Raw genomic sequence first — 25,654 nt, 5'->3', positions numbered from 1 at the left:
AATGGTTAAAATGATATATTTTATGTCACATGTATTTTACCACACACAAAGGTTTTTAAAAAATCACTAAAGAAGTCAATATGGAAAATGAAGAACTGTATGTTAAAGAAAAAGACAAAAAAACCTTTTTTTTTAATCAAGAGATAAGTACCTAGCTCCAGGCTCAAGGTCTAGATTGCAGACATTCATCATGAGTCCTATTAAAGGACAACCACATGCAGTTTTAACAACACTGTCACACACGTCACCTTGTAGCTCCCCTTCACTTGATGCCCAGCTCTTCCAGACTTCCCAGGAGTGACGAAGGGTCTCTTTTTCTCAGCTTTGCTCAGCCATGTCATTCATAATAGACAAATGAAAAGTCCCAGAAACCTGTTCTATTTGGGATGGTTTTCTTTTGTTCTAAGCTTCGGTGGTTAATATGCTTGACAAATTTCAGAGTCTCTCTATCTCTGTAGACCAATGCCAAAGAATTGTTTTCTGGATTCACTGTTAGCAGCTGAAACAGGCGAATACAATGACACATCAGAACACAAGCTTATTCTCAACTCTTCTTCAGTCCTTCAGCAGTGAACAGATGGTTTCCATATCGAGCACTTAGACTGGTGACCGGGGCTCCTTTACTAGGAAGAGCTACTGCTCTGGCTGTCAAGACATTTCCCAACAAGCCCCATTCCAATACATACCCAGAAAGGTTTTACTTAATGCATCGATTTCTTACTACATTGTAAGATTCATGGGAATGCACCACATGGCTCTTAATTTATTTGGGACTTCTCAGTAGGGTAGAATAAATGCTTAGTGATTATTCTTTAGCATCTTTATTCCATGCTGAGTACTTTCTACTAGAAATTAGAACGACTGCCAGGCAGACCAACATGGATTTATCAGCTAAAGACACTGGCAGAAGTTCCTAAAAATTGGGTCTCTGAAGAATGAAAACTTCCTCGAGAACTAGAAAGGACAGTTTGCTATCAGAAGCAGCTTACCTCTTCATCTTCACCTTTGGCAATGTAGGAAGTAAAGCCACCGTACTCTGGCTCCCAGCCTACAATGGGAAAATAAACAACCTTCAGAAACTCTCACTGCAAGAGTTACATCATCTGCTTAGATCACTGATCCCAAGCTGCTTAAAACGGGGGGACCTGGGAGTTCAGCAGTTACCAACTCTGTGACTTACAAGGCTGAATTTACCATTCAATCAATACTGAAAAAGAAATAAAAACTAAGAATTAAGTGTCAAACACACCTGGAAGGACAGTTACATAAAAGCTGTAGATCTGGGGGGTTACTTGGAGGGAAGTTATGGTTCAGTCCGTCGCCCATACCTTAGTCGCAGATATAAATCCTACTTTGAGTTGGGAGGCTGAAACTCATGACACCCTAAGATCCCTTCCAACATTGAGCTCCTGTGATCAGAGGTCCTGGCCAAGGCAAATTCCTTCTGAGTTGGTTCAGTTGGAGAGGGGCACTCAGGAGAGACTGCCCTCTTAAGGACACAACTCATTGCTTTCCTTCTTTTCTCTTACCGTCACAGCCACAGTAGAGAAGTAAGTCCAGGGCAAATTCAGTCTTGCTGTTGTCATGGATCAAAGTGTAGTGACCAGTATTCCAATGCCTCAGTTCCCCCTGGCATGTGGGAACACTTGATTCTAAGAAAAAACAACAGAAGGCCAGGGAAATTTTAAAATAACCTTGCTACCACTGCTAGATTGCAGGGGACTGATAATTAGGAATGATACAGCACTAAAGGGAACAGCGGACGTCTGCTCCACCAACCCAGCCTGATAATGACTGTCACACATGTACTAGGTCTGACTATTTGGGGAAAAAAGTTGACTTTCTATTTCTGTCTTCAAAATAAATTTCAGATAGAGTACCTATTTAGCTGCCAAAAAAAAAATATTAATATTACTTTAAATAGACTTTATTTTTTAGAGCAGTTTTAGGTTTACAGAAAAATTTCCTAGAAAGTACTTTCCGTATATTTATAATTGTTATATCTTCTTGCTGTACTGAAACTTTTAAAAATATATGTCGGGCCAGCCTGGTGGTGCAGCGGTTAAGTGAGCACGTTCTGCTTTGGCGGCCCAGGGTTCGCCGGTTTGGATCCTGGTGCGGACATGGCACTGCTTGGCACGCCATGCTGTGGCAGGCTTCCCACATATAAAGTAGAGGAAGATGGGCACGGATGTTACCTCAGGGACAGTCTTCCTCAGCAAAAAGAGGAGGATTGGCAGCAGATGTTAGCTCAGGGCTGATCTTTCTCAAAAGAATAAAATAAAATAAAAAAATAAAATGTCCTTCTTTGTCTCTTGTAATCTTTCCTGATTTAAAGTCTGATAATAGCGTAGCCACCTCTGCTCTCTTTTGGTTACTACTTGCATGGCATATCTTTCTCCATCCTTTTACTTTCAAATCTCTTTATGTCTCTGGATCTAAAGTGAGTCTCTTGTGGACGGCATGTAGTTGGATCATGTGTTTTCATCCATCCTGCCAACTGCTGTCTTTTGATCGTCATTTAAAGTAATTACTGATAAAGGAGGACTTAATTCTATCATTTTGCTATTTGTTTTCTAAATGCCATATAGATTTTTGTCCCTCATTTCCTGCATTACTATCTTCCTTTGTGTTTAGTTGATTTTTTGTAGTGAAATGTTTAAATTCCTTTCTTATTTCCTTTTGTGTATATTCTATAGCTATTTTCTTTGTGGTTACCATGGGGATTACATTTAACATCCTAATGGTATAACATTCTAATTTGAATTTATGGCAATTTCTCTTCAGTAATATACAAAAACTCTACTTCTTTACAGCTCCATCCCCACCTTTTTCAGTTGTTGATGTCACATCTTTATACCTTGTGTGCCCCAAAGCATAAGCCAATAATTATTTTAAATGCATTAGTCTCTTAAATCATGTAGAAAACAAAGAGTGGAGCTACACACTGTTGTTACAATAATACTAAGCTTTTGTAATTGCCAATGTAGTTACCGTTATTGAGATCTTTATTTTTCCATATGGCTTCGAGGTACTGTCAAGTGTCATTTCATTTCACCCTGTAGGATTCCCTTGAGCATTTCCTGCAGGGCAGGTCTAGTGGTCACAAACTTCCTCAGCTTTTGTTTATCTGGGAATGTCTTAATTTCTCTCTCACTCTTGAAGGACATTTCACTGGACATAGGATTCTTGATTGACAGTTTTTTCTCTTGGCACTTCGAATATATTGGCCCATTGTCTTCTGGCCTCAAAAATTTCTGATGAGAAATCTGCGGATAATCTTACTGAGAATCCCTTATATGTGATGATTTGCTTCTCTCTTGCTGCTTTCAAGACTTGCTCTTTGTCTTTTAAAAGTTTACTTATAATGCGCCTTGGTGTGGGTCTCTGACTTCATCTTACCTGGAGTTCACTAGTTTCTTAGATGTTTATATGCATGTCTTTCATCAAATTTGGGAAGGTTTCAGCCATTATTTCTTCAAATATTCTCTCCGTTCCTTTCTTTCTCTCTTCTCCTCCTGGGACTCCCACAATGCTTATGTTGCAGTATCCCATAGGTCCCTTAGGCTCTGCTCACTTTTTTTCAATATTTTTTCTTTATGTTCCTCAACCTTTGTAATTTCCATTGTCCCAGAATCTTCTGCCTGCTCAAATGTGCCTTTGAATCCCTCTCGTGATTTTTTTCATTTCAGTTATTGTACTTTTCAGCTTCAGAATTGCTTTTTGATTTCTTTTTAGGTTTTCTCTCTCTTTACTGATATTTCCATTTTAATAATACAGCATTTTCTTGACTTTCTCCATGTCTTTAGTTCTTTAAGACATCCTTCGTTCTTCAGGATCTTTAAGACAGTTGTTTTAAAGTCTTTGTCTAGTGTATCTGCCATGAGGTCTTTTTCAGGGATAGTTTGTATGGATTTTTTCCCTTTGAATGGGCCATACTTTACTCTTTCTTTGTCTGCCTTGTGATTTTTTTGTTGAAAACTGGACATTTGGATCTAATAATGTAGTAACTCTGGAAGCCAGATTTTCCTTCTTCCCTAGGGTTTGCTGTTTTTTGTTATTATTTCTGGTTTTTGTTTTATTGATTGTTGTAGGGTATCTCTGTGTTGAAGATCAGCCTGAAGTGTAAACTTAAGGTCTTCTAGGGTCTTTTCTGATCCCTTCTCTGGGCATTTATGGTCACTTTCTAATTTTCCCCACATATGCTGTTCTTTTTTTTGAGGAAGATTAGCCCTGAGCTAACATCTGCTGCTAATCCTCCTGTTTTTGCTGAGGAAGACTGGCCCTGAGCTAACATCCATGCCCATCTTCCTCCACTTTATATGTAGGATGCCTGCCACAGCATGGCTTGCCAAGCAGTGCCATGCCCGCACCCAGGATCCAAACTGGCAAACCTCAGGCTGCCAAAGCAGAATGTGCGCACTTAACCGCTGCGCCACTGGGCCGGCCCCAGTGTTCTTTTTGAATGTCTTAGTCTTTAATGTTTGGCTCCCAAAAGGGGAAAAAGAGAAACATGACGGGGAGGGAAAAAAAAAAAGACAACACTGGCCTTTTAAGTCCTTTGGCCAAGTCACTTAAACCAGATAGAGAGGGGCTTGCAACAATGAGGGAAAGTTCAACAACAAAGGCACCCCATCTCTTTGCACCTCTCAGATCAAAAGCAGCAGTCAGAGCACAGATCCCCAGTATCTGGAGGACAGGGTCCTTTGTGCCCACCCGGGCTCCCACAAACTGTGCTCAGCCACTGGCCACATGGCTGAGGATGGGGGATGGGTAGCTGCTACTATGCCAGGAGCCGAAATTGATCAAAATTAACCACAATTTATCATCCAAACCTTCCCTTGGAACCTGCAAGCCTTTAGGAGACTCCAGAGTTCCAAAACAGTTACATCAGACAGATTCTCCAAGTGCACCTGTTGTCTAGCCAGGGAGACAGACTCCTGCTGCTTCCTGCTCTGCCATCTTTCCAGAATCCTCTGAATATTATTTTATCTAATTTTGGAGCAGGGAAGAGATTTCTAAGCATGTCACCACCAAAAGCAGAAATGATGAAAGGCAAGTATAGTTCTGATTACTAAAACATTTTATAAAATTTAAAACATGCTAAACAAAATAAACAGCAAACTCTTAGGCCATGTAGGACAGAGGGGTCCTACATATATATGTAGCATTTTTTACAATCAGTAAGAAAATAACAAAAAGCTAGAAGGAAAAATACACTGAGGTCATGAAAGGCAATTCATGAAAGAAAATCAAATAACCAATAAATACAGGGAAAAATATACAACCATTAATCAATGAAAGGCCAATGCCACTTTTACCTACAGAATAAGCAAAACTGGAAAAGAAAACACAATAATTAGTTTCTCAATGAAGAAGGAAAACACCATCATGTACCATACTGGTGGGAGTGTAAACTGATACAAATTTTGGGGAGGGCAACTGCTTGAAATTTTGTGCAGTCTTTGATACAGCACGTGCACATCTAAGAAGCTATTCTGAAGAAATAATGGATGCATCATTGTTTTATGATAGTGAAGAGCTGTAAACAATCTAAGTGTCCACCACGGGACTGGGTAAGATCATTTGATAAAATACCATGCAGTCATTAAAAATTATACTGCAGAAGTGTGGTTTTCACAGCTTTTAACTGTGGAATACATTCTTCAAGTGAAAGCTTCTAGAAATGCAATTTGGAAAGAAGATATACCTAAAGCTGCTTTGGTTGGAGGCAAGGGCTTCTTAACTGAGGGGTTGTGTAGACTGTTATGCTACTGTATAAGGATGTAAAATAACAAAAAAGAACACCATTAAATATTAAGTGGGAAAAAGACAGATTATAGAATATATATGGTATACTCCCATTAAAAACTATGTGTGTATACACAGACACCTATATATGTACATATATGTATATGCCTACGTAGCAAAAAAGACTGGAAGGGTATATGTCAAACGTTACTAGGGGCACCTGTAGGTGATTATTTTCCTTTTACTTGTTTTCTAAACATTCTGAAATCGACATGTGTAATTTTTATATTAAAAAAAAACAACTTAAAATTGTCAGGACTGTAATGGTCCCAGTTATCTTACTAGATGTGTCCTAGCTATGCCAACATGTAACACTGCTGTTACATGCCTCAGCAACTTGATAGCTTTTATTTAAAGAACGCTTTCTAGCATTTCTTTAAGATGGTCAACTTTATAAACAGTGACTTTTCTCATTTACCCACTCTGCTTTGGTCCAGAGCTTTGCATACAGTAGATGCTCAATAATAGAATAAAGCATCTCTTGGTTGCCACATAGATTTTCTTCCAAGTGGCAGGTTCCCATAAAAAAGAAAGCAAGAAGGAATAGAAGTGGACAGATACTTTTTTAAAAAGCCCTTGAGGCCACACTGATCTTCACCTGATTCCTTTTAGGGTCTAGGTATAGACACTAGTATCAGTTATCAAGAAAAACCAATCTTCAGAAGAAAGGCTGTCTCGTATATTGAATAGCACAGAAAAAGCCATCTGGGTCAGGTGTTTCTAAATATCTGTGGTGAGCAAAGTGACAGGTCAGTCAGTTTGGGAGGTTACAGAGTCCGAGTTCCATTGCTTGTGGTTAGCATCTCACACTGCTGGTTTTGTTTCCATGGATGTCCACCTCCCCATCTTTGCTCTTCCAACTGCACAGGGTTCTTCTCAAGAAATCAGAGTGGACGCCGGGGAGAGCAAACTGAGGAGACAACCTGGTAACAGACTTTCTAATCTGATTTAGCAGGTGCTGAAAGATTTAAGCTGAACTTGAGCTGCTCAGCTACTGGTGCCAAAGTTTCTACAGAAGTGTTACCTCTTAAATGTCCTTTTTTTTTCTCTTTTTCATCTTTTCATCTTTTCCATCTTGTCTGTAGATAATTAAACTTCCTCTACTTTTAATAATTTCCTTCTATCTATTTGTCCAAATTCAAGCAAGCTTTTCTTAGGCTGTTATTGGTCCTTAGCAGAAATAAGCTGCTCATCTTCCGCTCCCTTATATTCTTATGTTTTAGACTAATTTTAGGCAGAGCCAGTCATATTTCTCTCCACCATTTGTGCTATTATTAGCCCAATAAAATGTATTAGCTGTTCCTCCTACCTAGAATGCTCTTCCCACAGATCCTTCTTGCCATTCAGCACTGAGCTTAGATGACAACTGCTCACACAGGCTTTTCCAGACTGCCTATTCACAAAAGAGGCCACCCAGCATTCTTCAGCTCGTCACTCTATTAAAATTTTCTGCATGGCACTTACCATCACATGATGTTTTCTTGTTGATGTATACATTTTATCTTTGTCCTCTCCTACTAGAACATAAGCTCCAGGAGAGCAGAGACCTTGTCTCTTTTGTTCTCTACCTCCTGAAACAGGGCCTAGCATACAGTAGATGCTCAAGAGATATTTGTGGAATGAATAAATAATTGGATGGTGAATGCTTAACGGAAAATATGGACAAGTCATAACAACAGCTTACCCTTCTCTGCTTCGCATTCCTCTGGCTCTGGGTCTGTCTGCTCACTGCTCTGCTGGCGGTTGTTGCTGATGGCCACCTCATTATTCTCTGGCTCAGAGGAGCTATGGCTAGTCCCTTCTTCAGTGCTGTCAGCAGCAGAGGCTGCTTCTCCCTCTTTTTTGTCCTCAACTTCATCATCTTCTGAAGGGGCCAGGAAGTGAAGTTTCAGGCCTGTGAAGTTGGAGAGCAGCAAGAAGAGTGGCTCGGAGCGAAATAATTCCATGCAGTCCTTCAGTATTTTGGGAAGCGTGCTCTCTTCAGCTTTCTCATAAAACCTGAAAAGCAACAATGCCAAATTGTTCATCAAAGTCACAGATGGAAAATTACTCATGAAATAAAAGCTGATCTTTAGTTTTGTACCTCTCTCCCCAAATCTTGGCATAGCATACTAAAGCACAAGTTGTTACAGTAGTGAGATTTTGTTAGGGCCTGCTACTGGATGTCCCTGGGAACGAAAGATCATTAGGCAAATGTCCTGTCATTGGAGTTGAACCTTGCAGACAAATAGGCAGGTACTGAATGCAGAAGCAACTATCTTGGAGGATGGGTTCTACCTTTTGTTAGGGGGACCTCGGCTGCTCCATTCCACATCTCCTTTCTCCAAAGCCTCACAGACCTCTGCAAATTTCTCAGGCTGGAAAATGAGCAAATGAAGCGATTAGCACATCTCCCTATGATCGCACACTGGTCTTGCAGGTGTAGCAGCTCTGCAGAACCATTCTGGCTGATTCCTAAAAGAGCCAGTTGACTCTCACTCCTTTCTCCCAAGATCCCCCAGTCCCGATATGATGAAGCCAGAGCAAAGCCTGGATAAATCGTCAGCAAGCTTAGCCAAAAGACCCGCGTGTCAATCTGGGCCATTTCCTTAAGTGGCTGTATATCCTATGTCAAATGGCTAAACCTCTCAAATTGCTGCATTTATAAAATTAAGATCATAATACAGACTCTTTAATTCCTAAGATGTGAGGAAAAAACATTAAACTGCCTAACAACGTCATTAAAATGAAAATCTCTGTATAACCATATGGATTCTCTAGGCCTCAGCTCATTCCCTTATTTAATCAGCATTCTAAATTTAAAAAGTCAAGGGCAGTACAAGAACCTGATTAATCTACTGAAAGAGTCTCCACAAGAGGCTTTATATGTACTTGTTTAATGCAGTTTACCAAGGAGCATTCTGAAAACAGTAGTCCTATCAGCTATAAGTAGGAAAGAGGATCCCAAAACATGGTTTAGGTAAGCTTGGTTAAATAACGTTAAACAAGTTTATTTACTACAGTACTTCTTCAATTCCTTAATATGGCAAGTCAGTTATAAAATTCCAAGAGAGAGAGACCACATGTAGTGTCTCTCAACCTTCTTTTCATGGAGGAACAACTCTTGGGACTGTGGTTCAATGGGACCCAGGGTCAAGTGTGAAGCGCCACACCAGCATACGTGATCTCATTTGGCCCTCACAACAACTCTTCAGATGGGCAAGGCAGTGTGATGATGAAATAAAAGCTCAGAGAGATTCAGTGATTTGCTCAGGTTAGTAGAACCCCGGAGCCAGGACATGAATAGAGGTCTCCCGACTTCTGATCTAGTTCTCTCCTCACTCTAATGCACCGCCTCATCATTGTCAAACATTTGTTAACAAGCACCGATCAACTGGTGATCTGTCTATACTAAAAGTAATAGTAAGCACCATATTCATCAAATGAATAGCGAGGGAACTACACACAACTCCCTCTCAGTGCAGAAGCGCGTGCATGTGTGTGTGTGTGTGTGTGTGTGTACCATTAGTATTCTAGACAATGGGAATACCCAAGGGATTCTTAACCCACTAAGCATAAAACTGATACCAGTGCTAGGTATTATCATCATTTCTATGTTTTATCTGAAGTAGAAGATGACATAAACATTTTAACCAGGATCAAAGCAAAAAACAACAAAAACTCTTAGTGATGCCTATTCACCCAACAAACAAGCAAAACTGCATCCAAACGAGATACAGCAGACAGGATATGCTCACCTACCTTAAGGAACTCCTTTAGGAGAATCTCAGACCTTTCTTCAAACTCATCTTGAATTTGAACTTGGTAATCCATGTCCAGATAAGTAGGGTTGATCCAATCATACAAAATTTCATGCTTACAAAGAAGCAGCAGATGCAAAAGGTGAGTTAATAATTCCTATTCCTTTTGTTCTGACATTATTTCACACTAGTAAAATATACGCAAATCCTCGCTTTATAATTTTTACCTTGTTACACATAAAGTGCTAGAAAACTTTGCCTGAGAAAGATAGTAGCAAGTTTATTTAAGAAAAGTGGAAGGGCAAGCTCAAAGTCTAGTTTCATTATCAGGAATAGCCATTTGTTTTTTTAATTTATTTTTCTATTGAGATCGCATAGGTTTATAATATTGTATATATTTCAGGTGTACATCATTATATTTCGACTTCTCTATAAACAATACCGTATTCACCACCAAAAGTCTAGTTGCCATCCATCACTGTATAAATGTGCCCTTTTACCCCTTTTGCCCTCTGCCCTCCCCTCTCCCCCTCTGGTAACCACCAATCTTCTCTCTGTATCTGTGTTTGTTTGTTGTTGTTAGGAATAGCCACTTTTTAAAACCAGAAAAAATGATATGCTACAGCTTCTAAGATAAGAATCCCAGCAACAGGAATTTATCCTTACATCTTGCGGGATGTGAGGGCTCCGAGGTATGAGAGGTTCAAAGTAGTTGGGAGGCCTGGTCAACGAAGGACCATGAAACCAGCCGCTTATAGACAAACGCGACTTTTCCTCAGACAGGACTTCAGACACCTGAAAGGACAAGGCCAGCAGCACATCAGCACAAAGAATAAGGAGGAAGCCAACACACACTAATGTCAGGATCCTTTGTGCTAGGTGTGAAGACAACCTGGCCACAGAAGTCCGACAGGAAGCTGTCACATTTAGACAATGGTGACTAAGAAGCACGATCTTTAGTACTCTATATATTTGTGGCTTACAATTTTTACCTGGTGAAAGGATACTGGAGACACTTCAAAGAAAACCAGGGTGTTCCACGAAGGGATAAGAGACTTGACAATCTGCTTCGGCTGAAAGCGTTCTGCACCAGGAGAGAACACATCCATAAATGTGGTTTCATTGTCATCGACCACTTCCAGGCCGCCTTGTTTCACCTCGACAATTCTCAAATTTCTAAGGGTATCTAGATGTACCCTCAGATCCCCAAATACCACATCTTTCCATCTGTTTCACTCATACTTGCTAGTTCTGCTCGGTGACATCTGTCTTACTACATTATCCATCTATTATTGATGAGGGCTGGAGTAAGTTCTGAAAGTTTCCTGGAGTCAACCTCTGGTGTCAGCCATTAAAAAAAAAAACCCTTTAAAGGGCCGGCCCAGTGGCGCAATAGTTAAGTTCACACATTCTGCTTTGGTGGCCCTGGGGTTCGCCAGTTCAGATCCCGGGTGCAGACACGGCATTGCTTATCAAGCCATGCTGTGGCAGGCATCCCACATATAAAGTAGAGGAAGATGGGCACGGATGTTAGCTCAGGGCCAGTCTTCCTCAGCAAAAAGAGGAGGATTGGCAGTAGTTAGCTCAGGGCTAATCTTCCTCAAAAAAAAAAAAAAGTGGAAAAAAAAACCCTTTAAAATCTTTAAAAAAAAAAAGGGGGGGGGCCGGCCCTGTGGCTGAGTGGTTAAGTTTGCACACTCTGCTTTGGCGGCCCAGGGTTTTGCCAGTTCGAACCCTGGGAGTGGACATGGTACCGCTCATCAGGCCATGCTGAGGCGGCATCCCACATGCCACAGCTAGAAGGACCCACAACTAAAGGTACACAACTATGTACTGGGGGGCTCTGGGGAGAAAAAGGAAAAATAAAATCTTTAAAAAAAACAAAAAACCCTGACTCCTGTCAAGTGGACTGGTCCTGGCAGATTCATAGCTACAGGCAGCTTTACATGCTCTCCACCCTTCCCCAGTCAGTATTCAGAAGCAGGGTCTGACTATTCCTCATCTTAGACTGACTATAATTCATCTCTGGAGTAATGATTATTTCAAGTACAACTTAGAGAGGTGGTTGTCAGGGCTGGCATTAATTCCTGCTGTGGTAGTCACTGTAATGAATGGCTTCCATCTCTTTTGAGGAGCACAGGCATCATGTCTAAGAATTCAGAAGCAGCTACTGGAGTTGAAGAGCATGCGCTTGTCTTACCATCAACACTGTACAGGTCCAGGGTGCCCCCCAAGCTCCTGTCCCAGGAAGGAACCAGGTAAAGAATGAAGGCGATCCTGCGCCCTTCCAGCTCATCATCATGGCAGAGCAGGGCATCTGCAATAGTTTAATGCACACCTTAACGTCCTGGTGCAGACAATGATATCTGATCCTGTATTTAACATCAGTCCATCTGATTTGCATCAGTAACGTCAGCTCCTTTAAAAATGTAGCTTTAAAATGACACTTATTTCTCCTCTTTTATAATTACAGAAACAAAACTGTCAGTATAGGAAACTAAAAACACTGAAGAGCACACATATAGAGAGACCCAGAGGTAATCACTAGCAATATTTTTACATACGTTCTTCCAGTATTTTTCCTACATACATGTATTTGCTTTTTTAAAAAATGGTATCTTACAGTGGTTGTTTTGTGGCCTGCTTTTTTTTTTTTTATTAAATGGCAAGTGCTTTTCCATGTCAATATACACACTTATCTCTTTTATGCTGCATAGTTATGGTACTATATGGATTATGAATTACTTCTCTTCCCCCTTTAATCAATCTTCTATTTGTTGTTTCCTATTCTTGTCTATTATAAAGAATGCTTTAATGAACATCATTGTACATAGATCTTTTTGTACTTGTTCCCATTAGTTTCTTGAGCTAAACTTTTGAAAGTCATTAGGTGGTGGGGAGCAAGACAGGCATCTGTGCAGAGTGGGAGAGGGAGGGAATGCTAAGGTGAACTGAGATTGTTCACACACGGAGGGACTGTTTTGATAAATAAACATATTGAAGGTAATGGCAGCCAGGTTTCTCACTGGTGAAGAAGGGAAACACAAATATGGAAAAAGAGAAATCTAGAATGAACCCTATGGTGTTGAACTGGAACTGGAGGAATGAATGTGAATTCAGTTTCCTATATATGTATCTATACAGATATTTATACAGATATCTAGATATAAATATAGATATAGAAATACATACAAATGTAAACGCATACATGCGTTGCATGCATATGCACACATACATTTGCCACCTCCTTCTGCTGAAAGGGCTGGGAGCAGTAATATCCTAATACTAGAGTCCAGATCTTGATTTTTAAGTATCATTCTTCACTAAAAGGAACAAGGGTTCTTTGCAAGAATGGCCAACTCCAGGTCTAGAGCATGGGAAATATAAGGTAAGCCTGGAAAATCTAGTTTTGCCAGAAAGTAAGATATATTAAGAATGGTGAGGACAATCAAAAGGACACAGAAGTGGTTTAAAGGGCTCCCCTTGATCAATACAGGGACAATATGAGCATCAGTGTAATGAAAGGAACTGATAATAGCCCATTACATAAATAGTAATCCATAAATCCACACTGACATAAATAAATAAATGGGGAGTGGGGAAAGTTTTCTTTACAGTAGACAACTGAATAATGTAGAAGAAATGATTTTATTATAAAAAATCACCATTTGGCAACCTACATAGTAATAATTTAGCAAGAAATCTCAGTGGATGCTATAATAAGTGAATCAAAGTTTGATGAGAAATGGGATATTTACATAGTCTTAAAGAGTCTCTCCACAAAATACTTATTAACTTACAGAGAGGAAAAAAACAAGTTTACAGTGGAAAAACTTGATGCCAGCCACCACCTTAAGTGATCACAGTTAATATCACCAATGACATGACACAGAGAAACCGTGTACCACTTGATAAAATGCAGTAAAGCGAACACATAATTAATTCTGTAACATTCCTAGCCAAAAATGCATGGCTTGAATCTAATCATGAGGCAGCAGCAGACAACCCCAACTGAGGGAAGTCTTACAAAATAACCCATCTGTAAATCTGCAGAAGCATCAAGATCATGAAAGTCAAGGAGACACTAAGGAACTGTTCTAGACGGAGGGGAACTAAGGAGGCATGACAACTAAATGCACTGTTTTGATCCTTTTGCTATAAAGGACCAAATAATGGAAGCTGAATGGAGCCTGTGGATTAGATGGGAATAACATATCAATCTTAATTTCCTGATTTTGATGGTTTATTACTATCATGTACGAGAATGTCCTTGTTGTTAGGAATTACTGAAGTGTTCAGGAGTCTTGGAGCATCGTAATGGCAATCTACTCTCAAGTAAAATAGGAAAAAATTATTTTTACTATGCGTGCCACTTTTCTGTAAGTTTGAAATTACTTCAAATTAAAAAGAAAAAGAAAGTTAAAAAAGGGCATATGATAGAACTCTTCATGTGTATCACTAAGTTATCCTAAAAAAGTTGTGACCAATTTATGCTTCCCCAGGACAATGTAGGAGGGTAAACCCAAATCAAAATTTTATTTAGTAAAACAAAACAAAACACTTTTCCTTCCAGCTGAAACACCAAACATGTTTTCGAAAAGACATTTATATGCTCAGAAAGGGACCTGGAAGGATGCACCCCAAACTGGTGACAATGGATACCTCTGAAGAGAAAGGGGAAGCAAGGAGAAGGTGAAGGAGGCTATCATGGTTTCCACGGTACACTTCTATATTATTTGAATTTTTTTCCTTAAGAATGTATTCACTTAATACCTTCAAAATAAAAAAAAAAAAGAAGAAAAAGTGGCATTGGGGGAGATATTTGTTCCCTAGGAAATCTAAGAGTAGTATTTATAATAGCACCTCTGAATTTCCTGACATTGTATACGAAGTTAGTGAGTATGTGCATTATCAGTGTTTTTCTTAAAATATGGTCAAAGCTTTCACCATATTCTCAAAGAGAGCCACTGCCTTATGCCTTCGAACAAGATGGGCATTTCTGGACATGAGCTGGGTCAGATCTTCCTTATGAAGAAGATCCTAATGCTATGCAGGGACACACAGTCTAGGATTTTGGTACACTGACCCACCACCAATCTTTCTACCATAGTTTAGTTAAGACTTTTAAATCTTACAGACATCAGGGTTTTATGTTTCTTACCTGAGAATTCATATTTGGCACAAGACATGTCAATGGTTGATTCCAGGTCAATCTTGGAAATGTCAGAAAGCCAAGCTCGGAAATTTTCAAACAGAATTTTCCTAGAAATGTAAACAAAAGATAACTTGTTATGCTATAGTGTGGGCTCCATTTGGATCTATGCCTTAACTGTTTTTTCCTGGAGGTTGCAGTTTATTCAGGAGATCCATTCCTGAGAATGTTCCTCACTTTAAACTTGCATAGTTTAGGACTAATATTCCCAGAGAAATAAATATAAGTTTACCTACTGTAATATATTTTTGCTCTTCTGTTTCATTGTATTTTCTTCCTCCTAAATTTACAGCATGCCCTATCATTGAGGCAGCGCTTTGGCCTCTGTCAGAACAATTTATCACACCAAGGTTCCATTCCAACGGTACTGATTTTTAGACAGGATTTTCAGTACTAATGCCAGCACCACTGTTGAATGAACACTTGGGTGACACTGCTGTAGATTAAAACCTTTAAACTGCAATAATGGTGAATATTATGCTAAGTGTACAATAATCAGTAAAATCTTTCATAGAGCTTCTGATGCTAACAGGATACCAGTAAAAGATGCTGAACATTTCCATGTACCAGCAAAACTGGCTCTCTGTACAGAAATCTCTTTAACACAATTTATGACTCACTCAGCCAATCAACTCTGAAATTACGTTAACCTTGATGAATTAAAAATATTTTTAAAGGATTTACGTTAGTTCAAATTTTACACATAAAGAGACAATATTTTTTGGATCATCCTAGTCCAAAGGTACATAAGTGAATTTCCCATAAAATGCAATTGTGCTGTTTGTAACTAAATATCAACTCTACAAGTTGATCCCCTAAGATTTTAATGCCAAATACCTTTTACACTATACACTATCCAAATCAAAAAATTCCATAAAAGAGTGTGCTCAGTTAGTTCAACCAGAAGTGCCATGTCACTTTTACAGGCAGAGTTACAAATTACATAGAATGGGCCAGCACAGCAAACTGCTGAACCAGGCTTCAGATGTGGGTGGTAAACATTTCTGCAAAGTCTTGATGCTTTAAGCAACTAATAGTATCAAAGCCTTAAATCCTTCTTTTACTGGTAATATCAGCATCCACAAATTTATCCTGTAAAAAGCTCTTCCTCTAGTCACTTTATGAAAGCGTCAGAAGGACAGGGTTATTTTCTGTCATCATTCTCATTTGTTAATTATACTCATGAGAGAAATCACAGAACCCAGCTGGGAAATAAAAAGATCACCTTTCTGTAAAGACCAAGGAATTCTGTCTGTCACACCATCTGGCTGTTACCCTTTGGGTACAGAATGTAACTCAGTCCCACAGGAAACGCTTACCAGAGGGGTGTTGTGAACGAATGCTTCAAAGCATGATAATGTCTCTTTGGGGAGAAAAAAGTCTAAATAAGTATGAAATATTACAAGTTACAGTTAACATATGAGCAAAACTTCAGGATTTAGAAGAAATAACAACCGGTACAGCCTGCCACTGTATACGGAAATGTCACAGAGAAAAAAGAGAATGAGAAAAAATAACTTGTACTCTATAGATGGGAAACAAACAGCTATTACAAGGTAACATGCTTATTGCAGCAAAACTAGGAAAAAATCCTGTATAAGTGAAAGGAAACTGATAAACTAAAATCTGTCATCCTACTAGCTGGCTTAAAACATTCCATTCTCCCAAGTCTTTTCCTTTGTACACACATAGGTAGCCAAAGATAGGACTCTCTTTTTTTAAATGGGATCACACTGTACTGTTTTAACTTCTTTTCTCTCTACAAGTGTATTTCCTTGAGTCTAATATGCCTTTGCCTATAAGAAGTATCATTATTTTATACATCACTTAAAAATGTTGCCAATTAAACTAGGACACAACAGTAATTGTAAGACATTGGCTCAGAGATGTTAAAATGTAAAAAAAAAAAAAAAGGTTTGAGAATTGATGAAACAGGGTATAACTTTACCATACTCATGTGTTAAAATTTGCACACATCATATTCAGTGGTTGTCTAGTTTTCCACTTTATGTTTCCTACCATTATCTATATAAATCTCAATGGATGGTACATAATTTTTCACTACTATAAACAACATTACAACAAATAATCTCGTATGGAATCTTTGAGCACATCCTTAGTTATTTTCTTAGGATAAATTCTTATAAGTGGAATTACACTACAAAAGATAAGCATAATTTTAAGAGTTTTGATACCTCTTTCAAAACCATCTTCTATGACAGACTACAGCAGTGTGTAAAGGTATCTACACTTCGGTCAACACTGCAGCTTTTGTTTTTAATATTTGCCAACCTCATATGTAGAAAATGGTACCTCCAGTGCTAATTTGCTTCCTTGATTACTAACAAGGTTGAACATTTTATCACTGAGAACCTGCCTCGGAATCAGACAGACCTGGGTTGTGCATCAGCTCCCTCAATTTTCACCTAGGTGTCCTGAAGAAGTTACTTATTTCTCAGAGTCTGTTACCTCCTCTACAAAATGGGATAATAATGTCAACAAAGATTACCTGACACAGCATTTAAAGCACTTACTACTCTGCCTGGCACACAGTAGGCACCCCACAAATATGATTACTTGTTTACCTTAAAGCACAGATGTGAGGCTCTCTTCTCTTCTTCAAATCGTCAGACTTGATCATGAAAAAAGATGAAAAGGATTTCGTTCAAATACCAGACACACAGAGGAGAGTGGTTTAGTTAGCTCTGGGAGGATAACATTGTGGTTAAGAGCCTGGACCCTGAAAACTGCCTAGTGTGATGCATGGCCCCTCCACTTGGCAGCTCTGTGCCTCAAGCAAGTTACTTAGCCTCTCTGTGCCTTATTCACTAAAAAACTACTTAAATAGTTATTATAGTGGAAGTTATATTCTTGTTGAGGAAGACAGACAATAAACATAAAACATGGATTATTAGTATAAAAGAAGGTGATAAATGTATAGGGAAAAAACAGCAGAGTGAGAGGGACCAGGAGTGCTGAGAGTGGGGAAGGGTCAGCAATTATAAACAGGGTGGCCAGGTTAGACTTCACTGAGATGAAGCCAAGACTTGAAGGAGGTCGGGGAGTGCGCCAAGGGAGTATCTGGGCAAGGAAGATTCAAGATCCTGAGTGTGAAGAATGCCTGGCTATTCAAGAAATTGCAAGGAGACTGTGTGGCTAGAGCACAGAGTGAGGGGGAAGGAAGTAAGAGATGAGGCCAAAGAGGCAATGGGGACCTTAGAGCCATTTTAAGTACTTTGGCTTTTACTCAAAGAAATGAGGAACCACTGGAGTTTTTGAGCAAAGGAGTAATACAACCCCATTTACATTTTTTAAAACTGAGATAAAATTCACATAACATAAAATTTACCATTTTAACCATTTGGAAGTGTGTAATTCAGTGGATTTTAGTATATTCATAATGTTGTGCAACCATCACCACTATCTAATTCCAGAATTTTTTGGCACCCGACAAAGAAACCCTGTACCCATTAGGCAGTCACTCCTCATTCTCCCCTCCCCCTAGATCCTGGCAACCACTAATCTACTGTCTCTATATATGTATTTGCTGGTCATTACATATAAACAGAATCATATAATATGTGGCCCTTTGGGTCAAGCTTCTTTCACATAGCATGTTTTCAAGGTGCATCCATGTTGCAGCAGTATTGGTACCCCATTCCTTTTTCTGGCTGAATAATATTCCATTGTATGGACATACCACATTTGGTCTATCCATTCATCGGTTGATGGACATTTGGGTTGTTTCCACTTTTTGGCTATTATAAATAATGCTGCTATGAACATTTGCATACAACTTTTTATGTGAACATATGTCTTCAGTTCTCTCTGGTCCATTTACATTTTAAAAGAATATAATGGCTATGATTGTGTAGGTGGGCAAGGGTAGAAGTAGGGAGATGGGTTAACATACAAATAGAATAATCCTGGTAAGAGACAAAGGCGGCTTGATCCAGGTGTTGGTTGTTGGCAGTGAAAGTGGAAAGAAGTGAGTTTTTCTGAATGTATTTTGAAGGTAGTGTAACAGCTAGATCTGAAGTTAGCATGAGGGAAAGAAATGTTGTAACTATGACCCTGACTCACCAGTCTGTATGAATATGTTCTAGCTTTCAGGTAGCCCAGATGATTAAGCATCTCTTCCTTTTGCAATATACATGATCTGCTAGTTCTGACTCTTGCTTACTATCTCCCAGCTGTGATAAGACAACTTTGTTCTCTGAGTTCCCCAGGAACAGGACAACCTCCAGAAAGAAAAATTCCGCATTACTACCCATCATGAATGACAAAAGAAAGAGATAATGAGGTGCCTTGACGTCTACACCAGATGGTTGACATTACTAAACCCCCCTTCCTTACCCATTTCCCATATATAACTGCCTCAAGATTCTGTATGATTTTAAGATGGTTTTTAGGACACTAGTCTGCCATCTTCTGATTATGCTAGCTAATCGTATAAATTTTCCTTTCTCAACTACTGGCTCATTTGCAATTGATTAGTACTGGATTGCGGTGAGCTGAACGAGCCCCTTTTTGCTCAGTTACAGTAGAGCCAGCAGAATTTCCCAACGGACTGGATACGAGTTGTGAGAGGAATCAAGGATGACCTCAAGGCTTCTGGCCTGAGCCACTGAAAACATCAAATTGCTATTAACTGAGATGGGGAAAATGGCAGGTGGAAAGATCAGGAGTTTAGTTTTGGACACTTAATAGATATCGAGAGCAGAGGCAAAGCCATGAGACTCCCTGGAAATCTGCTTGGAAGTGGTCCAAGGGCTAAGCCCTAGAGGACTCCATCACCAAGAAGTCAGGTATGAAAGGAAGACCTACCAGAGGAAACTAGGAAGGACTCACCAGTGAGGTAGAAGGAAAATTGAGAGGGCATGGTAGATAGCCCTGGGGGTGGAGTGGAGGAAGAGAGGCTGCAAAGGGCACTGGAGTGGAAGGTCCCAAAAGTAGGAAGGAATTCGGTCAAGAAATCCATGGAGGTGTGTTTCAGGAAGGAGAGCCAGCAGCAGCCAATGAAAAAAGGGCAAGTTCATGTCCAAAGAACATAGTGATGTGGGGCCGGCGGGAACCTCAGGGAGACTTAGGGTGGCATGGAGAAGTAAGGATGCTGTGACACAAGGAGACATGGAGGCAAGGAAAGTGACGCAGCAAGTGTAGACAGAGGGGAAGATCCTGGAAGCTGGAGAAGAATGTGATATGGAGGGAGTTTTCTCCTGTTTTAAAAATGGGAGAGATGCACACAAATTTAATGCTGATGGAAGATTCCAGTAGGGAGAGATTTAAAAAGAGGAAGAAAGTGTAGATAATTCCCTGAAGAGTAATTCCCTGCAGAGGCTGGGCGGGTGTTTGGGATGAAAGGCTGAGTAGGGATGGACGGTAATGACCAGGAGGGCCACCTCTCCTGAGGAAAGGACTGGAGGCAGATAGACGGGTGGGTGGGGGTGGGCTCGAGGGTGTTGCCCTCAGGTGGTTTCAGTTTTTGCTGAAGGAGGAGAAGCCATGAGTTCAGAGTGAGGCAGAAGCTGAGAGAAGCACAGCGGAGTGCGTCTTAGCGTTGAGCGCCTGGCTGAGGTTTGTGATGCAACTCCACAGAGGGTCACAGGAGGTTGTGATTATCCCTCTCGACCACCATTTGGGAGCATCCAGAACTGGGTTTTTCCAGGTGGAACAAAGGAAGGACAAGGGGGCAAAGAAGGTTAGCATATTGACTGGTGGTTGAGGGGGTCATGGAATCCAAGCAGGTGAGGGGTAGAAGAAGGAGGATGCAACAGGGAGGGGACGGCCGGTGCCTCCAGGAGGTCTATCGGGGAGAAGAACTGGTGTAGAGAGAGCACTGCACACTCTGGGTGTTAGCTCCACCACAGCAGGGATCTTTGTCTTGTCCACTGACACAACCCAAGCACCTACAATTTGTTACTGGACATGCAATCTGGAGGAGAAGAGACTGGTCACACAGGAAGTTTTATGAATGCATGGTTCCAGAGGGACAGCAGCTGCAGATGATGACGAAGTCCATGGGTGGCCCTAGGATTGGGTGGTTGAAGTGGTGTGGAGAGAGTCCTCAGGGCCCTGAAAGTCAGGGGACAGAGAGGCCAAGGTTTGGGTGGGTCATGCTTACGTACGACAAAGTTGCTTAGGCTGATGGCAGGTTGGGGATGTGGACGTGGACTGTATGCCAGGTGAGGACAGTGACTCGAAGGATGGTAGACGGCTATGGCAAGGAGGGTGTACTGGGTTTGGAAGTGTCCCCCCAAATTCATGTCTATTCTGGAACCCCAGAACAAAAAGGAAAAAAAAAAGAGAGAGTGAGCGAGCACATGGTATCCTGAAAGTAAAGTGAAAAAAATGTCTCTAGGAAGGAGGCATAACATAGTAGGTCAAATGCTGCTGGAGGTCAAGTAAAACCAGACCTGAAAACTGACCATTAGATTTACTAAGGTGGAAGTCGTGAGTGACCTAGACAAGGGGAGTTTCAGTGGAGCATAACAGGTGAAAGCTGAAGCACAGGTGGCCAACAGAGAATTCCAGAAGAGGAAATTTGAGACAGTACAGACAACTCATAAGGAATGCTACAGTCAAGGGGAGCAGAGGAATGGGGTAGTAGAGGAAGGGGAAAGTCAGACCAAGAGCATTTTTTTTTTCCTGAAGATAAGAAGAACTAGTAGTGACAGCTTTTCTTCTTTTTTTGTATGTTGAAGGGAATGGTCCCGAAGAGAAGGAAAAATTACTGATGTAATTTCTTCATCTATAAAACAGGAATAGTAATGTATGTCCTTCACAGGACTGTTATGAGGATTGAATGAATGAATAAATGTAAAGCACTTGGCAATAAGCATGCACTCAATAATGCTTGCTTTAAATAAATACAGACTATCGGGCTACTCCCAATGACAGCCTTGGCTAGGGGGACTGGAAGATGTTATAGACTCAATTAGGAAGTCAACTCACAGCACAAGCAAAGAAAAAGAGATATAGGTGAAGTCTGAAGGCACAGGAGACTGCAAACAGCTCTATATTTACCGTCTGCAGATGAAGTTCAGTCCCAAAGCGAGCAGGGTAAAAATTATTCACAGCAGAGTAGAGTTTCACCAAGCACGCACGGGGATCTAATGTAATGGCTTCCTTTTTTTCCCCCTCATCACCCAGGGCACTTTTTATTATTTTGCCTCGCACTGACTTCACAGTTAGAAGTATTTTCATCTACCAAATTGCATTAAGTAAAAACCATTTTGATTTCTCAGTTTTAGTAACCAGAGATGCATATAAATCATCTAAATCAACAAAAGAGGCCAAGTGTTACCAAAGTTGATACAGTTACAAAGGCAAACAACTACGGTTTTTAATTAACCTATGGAACTTTACTCTGGATAAAGCTAATTTTCGTTAGTTCTTCTGAATTATTAAGAATCCCATCATTCGTGTATTTAACCTGGATTAATTCAATCATATGTACAAGGCCCCAAGATAGACAGACTGGGGGACAGAAATGGGTGACCAAACAATCAGCTCTGGAGATAACGGAGAAATCGGTTATCACTCTCTTATTCTGGATAAAGAGAAATCAAAGCGAAGGTGCAAAGAAAAGAAAATAATCCTTCACCTTTTTCATTTTTATTTTTTGTGATTTTAAGGGCTGCTGTCCTTGAGGTTTTATAAAGGATTTCCAAGAGTGATGTACGTCATGTACTGAAAGATATCCCTCATACTGGGGAAAGCAACGACCCATATTTCTATACCTAGACTGGGCCTGTCTTCTAAGAATAGGAAAACTAGCCTCGATTTTGAGATAGTCGTTTCTGCCAAATTAAACTGTCCATCAAAAAAGGAATGATCTCTCTGTAAGACATATTGCAACGCAGAGCATACTGCAATACATGAAGCTACCTAAACAAAGATACGAACTCAAAAATTTAAATGGTTATCATCTCCCAATGTACAACTCTCTCCAAAGTGTACTTAACCCCTATATGTATAACGTACTTACTTATTGGCTTACTGTATTTCTTGATTCTCTATCACTTTCACTATTAACTCTATTATTTTAGATTTTAAAGTCTTATAGGGCAGGAACTAGCAAAGATTCTCAAATAATAATTATAGTACCTAACAAAGAGTTAACACTCAGTAAGCTTACGTTAAATGAATGAATGTTTTTAACAATGTTGAGACAAGGATCTTCCACGGCAAACCCAATCTAAAACCTCAAGTCTGAAGGTACTGAATGATTTTATAGCATATGAATTTCTGAAGTGGAAGAGCTAATGTGAAAGGGGCATACATACCTGCTGGAACTTATATAAATCATTGTACTTTTCATGGAAGTCCAAGTTCAAAAGTTCCTTCTGAAGCCCTTCCAAGAAGTTTTGGCTTTGGATGAAGTTTGGGATCACGCAGTGAAGAAAGGGGTCCATGTCCATGACAATGGCGTCTGTTGGAAGGAAAACATGATTTGTGGCTTTTTTCCGTTTTTATTTTTGACCCCTAAGTAGCACAGTAGAGAAAATACAAAAGGGGATGGTCATGAATTTTCAGGAACCTAGTACCCAAGATTTGGAGGAAGAATTAAAAGCTTGTTCTTTTTGTTTTTTTTTACAGATTGGCACCTGAGATAACAACTATTGCCAATTTTCTCTCTTTTTTTTATTCTTCTTCCCAAAGCTCCCCAGTACATAGTTGTATATTCTAGGTGTGAGTGCCTCTGGTTGTGGCATGTGGGATGCCACCTCAGCATGGCTTGATGAGCAGTGCTGTGTCCACACCCAGGATCCGAACCAGTGAAACCCTGGGCCGCCGAAGCAGAGCACACAAACATAACCACTAGGCCGCTGGGCTGGCCCTTCTTTACGGGATACTACTTTTTAAAGATACTACTTAAAATATTAGTCTGTAAGATGAATACAGGTGATGTCACTAAATTAAGTTTCCTGTTCTTTTGGGTTTTTTTTAGTTCAATGATTACTTATTGAATTGAATGTATTTTATTTATTTATTTATTTTTTGGTGAGGCAGATTTGCCCTGAGCTAACATTTTCGGCCAATTTCCCTCTTTTTGCTTGAGAAAGACTGTCGCTGAGCTAACATCTGGGCCAATCTTCCTCTGTTTTGTATGTGGGACACCGCCACGGCACGGCTTGATGAGCAGTGTGTAGGTTACCCCCCTTATCCAAATCCGTGAACGCAGGGCCGCTCAAGCAGGGCGCGAACTTAACCACTATGCCACTGGCTGCCCCAAATTGAATGTATTTTAGATTCTTAATTCACTTCCCCCCAAATTTAAAATAAGAGTAGCAAATTAAAAATCAGAATAGCAACACTGGCTGGCAATTTTTCTTCAACCCTTTTTCTTTCCCCAAGTTACTATCAGAGGAAGTTACTACATATTTTTTTTCCAATCAGTTCAGGCATAACCTCCCTTAATTTCTTGATTTTCACCTCAACATTCTACCCACTGCCTCTGGTGGGAAGATTTCGCACCTCTATAATAATCACCACTACCACTTACCAGGTGCCAGGCACAGTGGTGCTTTACACGCATTACTGCATTTAATCTTCTCAACAACTCTAAAGTAAACATTATCACTATCTCCATCCTACAGATGAGGAAATTGAGAAGTCGCGGAGTGTACAGAGCTTGCACTTTAAACACTAAGCTATCACCTTCTCTGTGCATCCAGGGCACTCGGGACTCACCTCTTCAAAGCATTTAACCACTGAAACAAAAATCATGGCAAACTTTAGAAGGGAAAGTGTGATGCATGAAGCAGAGTCCTTATCCTATGAGGTGATATTTGAAGCCGAGGCTGGAATCGTTCAATGCAGGTTCCCTCCCTTAGCCAACACACATTTGCTTTCACGGGTCATGTAGTCGAACTACAGGCGCGTAAAAACGAGTAAGCTCAGGTGCGTGCCATCAAACGAGTAAGCTCAGGGGCGTGCCATCAAACGAGTAAGCTCAGGAGCGTGCTATCTGGCAGCTCACAACATGCTCTGGCTACACCATCCCGGGACAAGTGAGCTCTACCCTCCGAGGAGAAATCGCATAAGCCACTCAAATACGTGTCCAAAGGCTTACTGGTCCTTACTCAGGGAAACATTTATTGATGGTTACATGCATTCGCTTACGAATCTCATTCAACATCTTTTACGTAGGAAGGAACTGAAGTTTAAAAAAGTTAAATCCATTGCCCAACGACGCACAGACGGTGGAGAGGATTCTAACTCAATTATCTCTAATTCCAGAATTCCACTGCGAATTTGCATGCCCTCTACTTCCCGAAACTCTCCGGCCTACAGGTCTTCCCTTCTCAGGTTTCTAAATCCAAACTGAACCTGGAATGGAAGTGGGCAGCAGGCCAGGCAGGAGGGTCAGAGGTGGCCAAAGTCACGCCCTCTCCGAGAGCCTCTTCCCTTGTGGCCCCGCCGCTCAGGGACCGGCTCGAGTACCAGGACTTCTTCAGAGGCCCCTAACCCCGCGCGGCGGCTCCCCCTTCACAGCCCTCGGTTACCGTGACAGAACGGCGTCCTGCGGCTCCAGGCCTCAGCCACCTGCTTTTTTAAGGCTTCCTCCGTGACGGCGTCCGAAAACTCCGCCATCACCTCCTTCTTTCCCTTTTTCCCTTTCCGGCCCGGGCCGGGCTCAGCAGGCCGTTTCCCATTCATCTCCTCCCAAGTTACAGACCCTCTCCCCACCCCACACCGAGCAAGCAACTATTTCCCTATGGAGACTACAATTCCCAGGATGCCTCCTTTCCCACGTTCCCCGGCGTCACCCAATAGGAAGGACCAAAGTAAGAGGGGGCGGAAGCCTTGCAGGATTTACCAATGGGAGCTCCAGATATTGCGGCCATCTTCCCTTTGATTGGCTCAATGGTGCTCGGCCTAACAG

The 25,654-nt window shown here is 40.7% G+C and overlaps 1 protein-coding gene across 1 annotated transcript; it reads right to left on the bottom strand.

Moving 5' to 3' along the window:
• OGFOD1 (2-oxoglutarate and iron dependent oxygenase domain containing 1) lies at positions 1-25,515 on the bottom strand. Its single transcript, XM_014827369.3, has 13 exons — positions 25,275-25,515; positions 23,052-23,197; positions 17,349-17,395; positions 14,713-14,813; positions 11,752-11,868; positions 10,544-10,635; positions 10,218-10,346; positions 9,553-9,666; positions 8,089-8,168; positions 7,496-7,809; positions 1,530-1,652; positions 990-1,048; positions 1-499 (listed from the first exon to the last, which is right to left on the bottom strand). The coding sequence occupies exons 1-13, from the start codon at positions 25,426-25,428 to the stop codon at positions 338-340; spliced, it is 1,638 nt and encodes a 545-aa protein (XP_014682855.1). The 5' UTR covers positions 25,429-25,515; the 3' UTR covers positions 1-337.
• Positions 25,516-25,654: the final 139 nt, after the last annotated feature.

This window comes from Equus asinus, chromosome 28 (genome assembly GCF_041296235.1).
Source record: "Equus asinus isolate D_3611 breed Donkey chromosome 28, EquAss-T2T_v2, whole genome shotgun sequence".
Taxonomy (NCBI): domain Eukaryota; kingdom Metazoa; phylum Chordata; class Mammalia; order Perissodactyla; family Equidae; genus Equus; species Equus asinus.
Note: the sequence above shows the minus strand (reverse complement) of the source record. Positions and strands in the feature narration are given on the sequence as shown.

Bases quoted from the DNA above. Each gene is read 5' to 3' on its own strand.
- OGFOD1 (XM_014827369.3), bottom strand. From the start codon at position 25,428: ATGAATGGGAAACGGCCTGCTGAGCCCGGCCCGGGCCGGAAAGGGAAA. The intron at 10,347-10,543 runs GTAAAAATTGTA...TTGTCCTTTCAG, and splicing joins CTCCAGTATCCTTTCACCAG to GTGTCTGAAGTCCTGTCTGA. The intron at 1,049-1,529 runs GTAAGAGAAAAG...TTCCCATTGTAG, and splicing joins TCTCTACTGTGGCTGTGACG to GCTGGGAGCCAGAGTACGGT.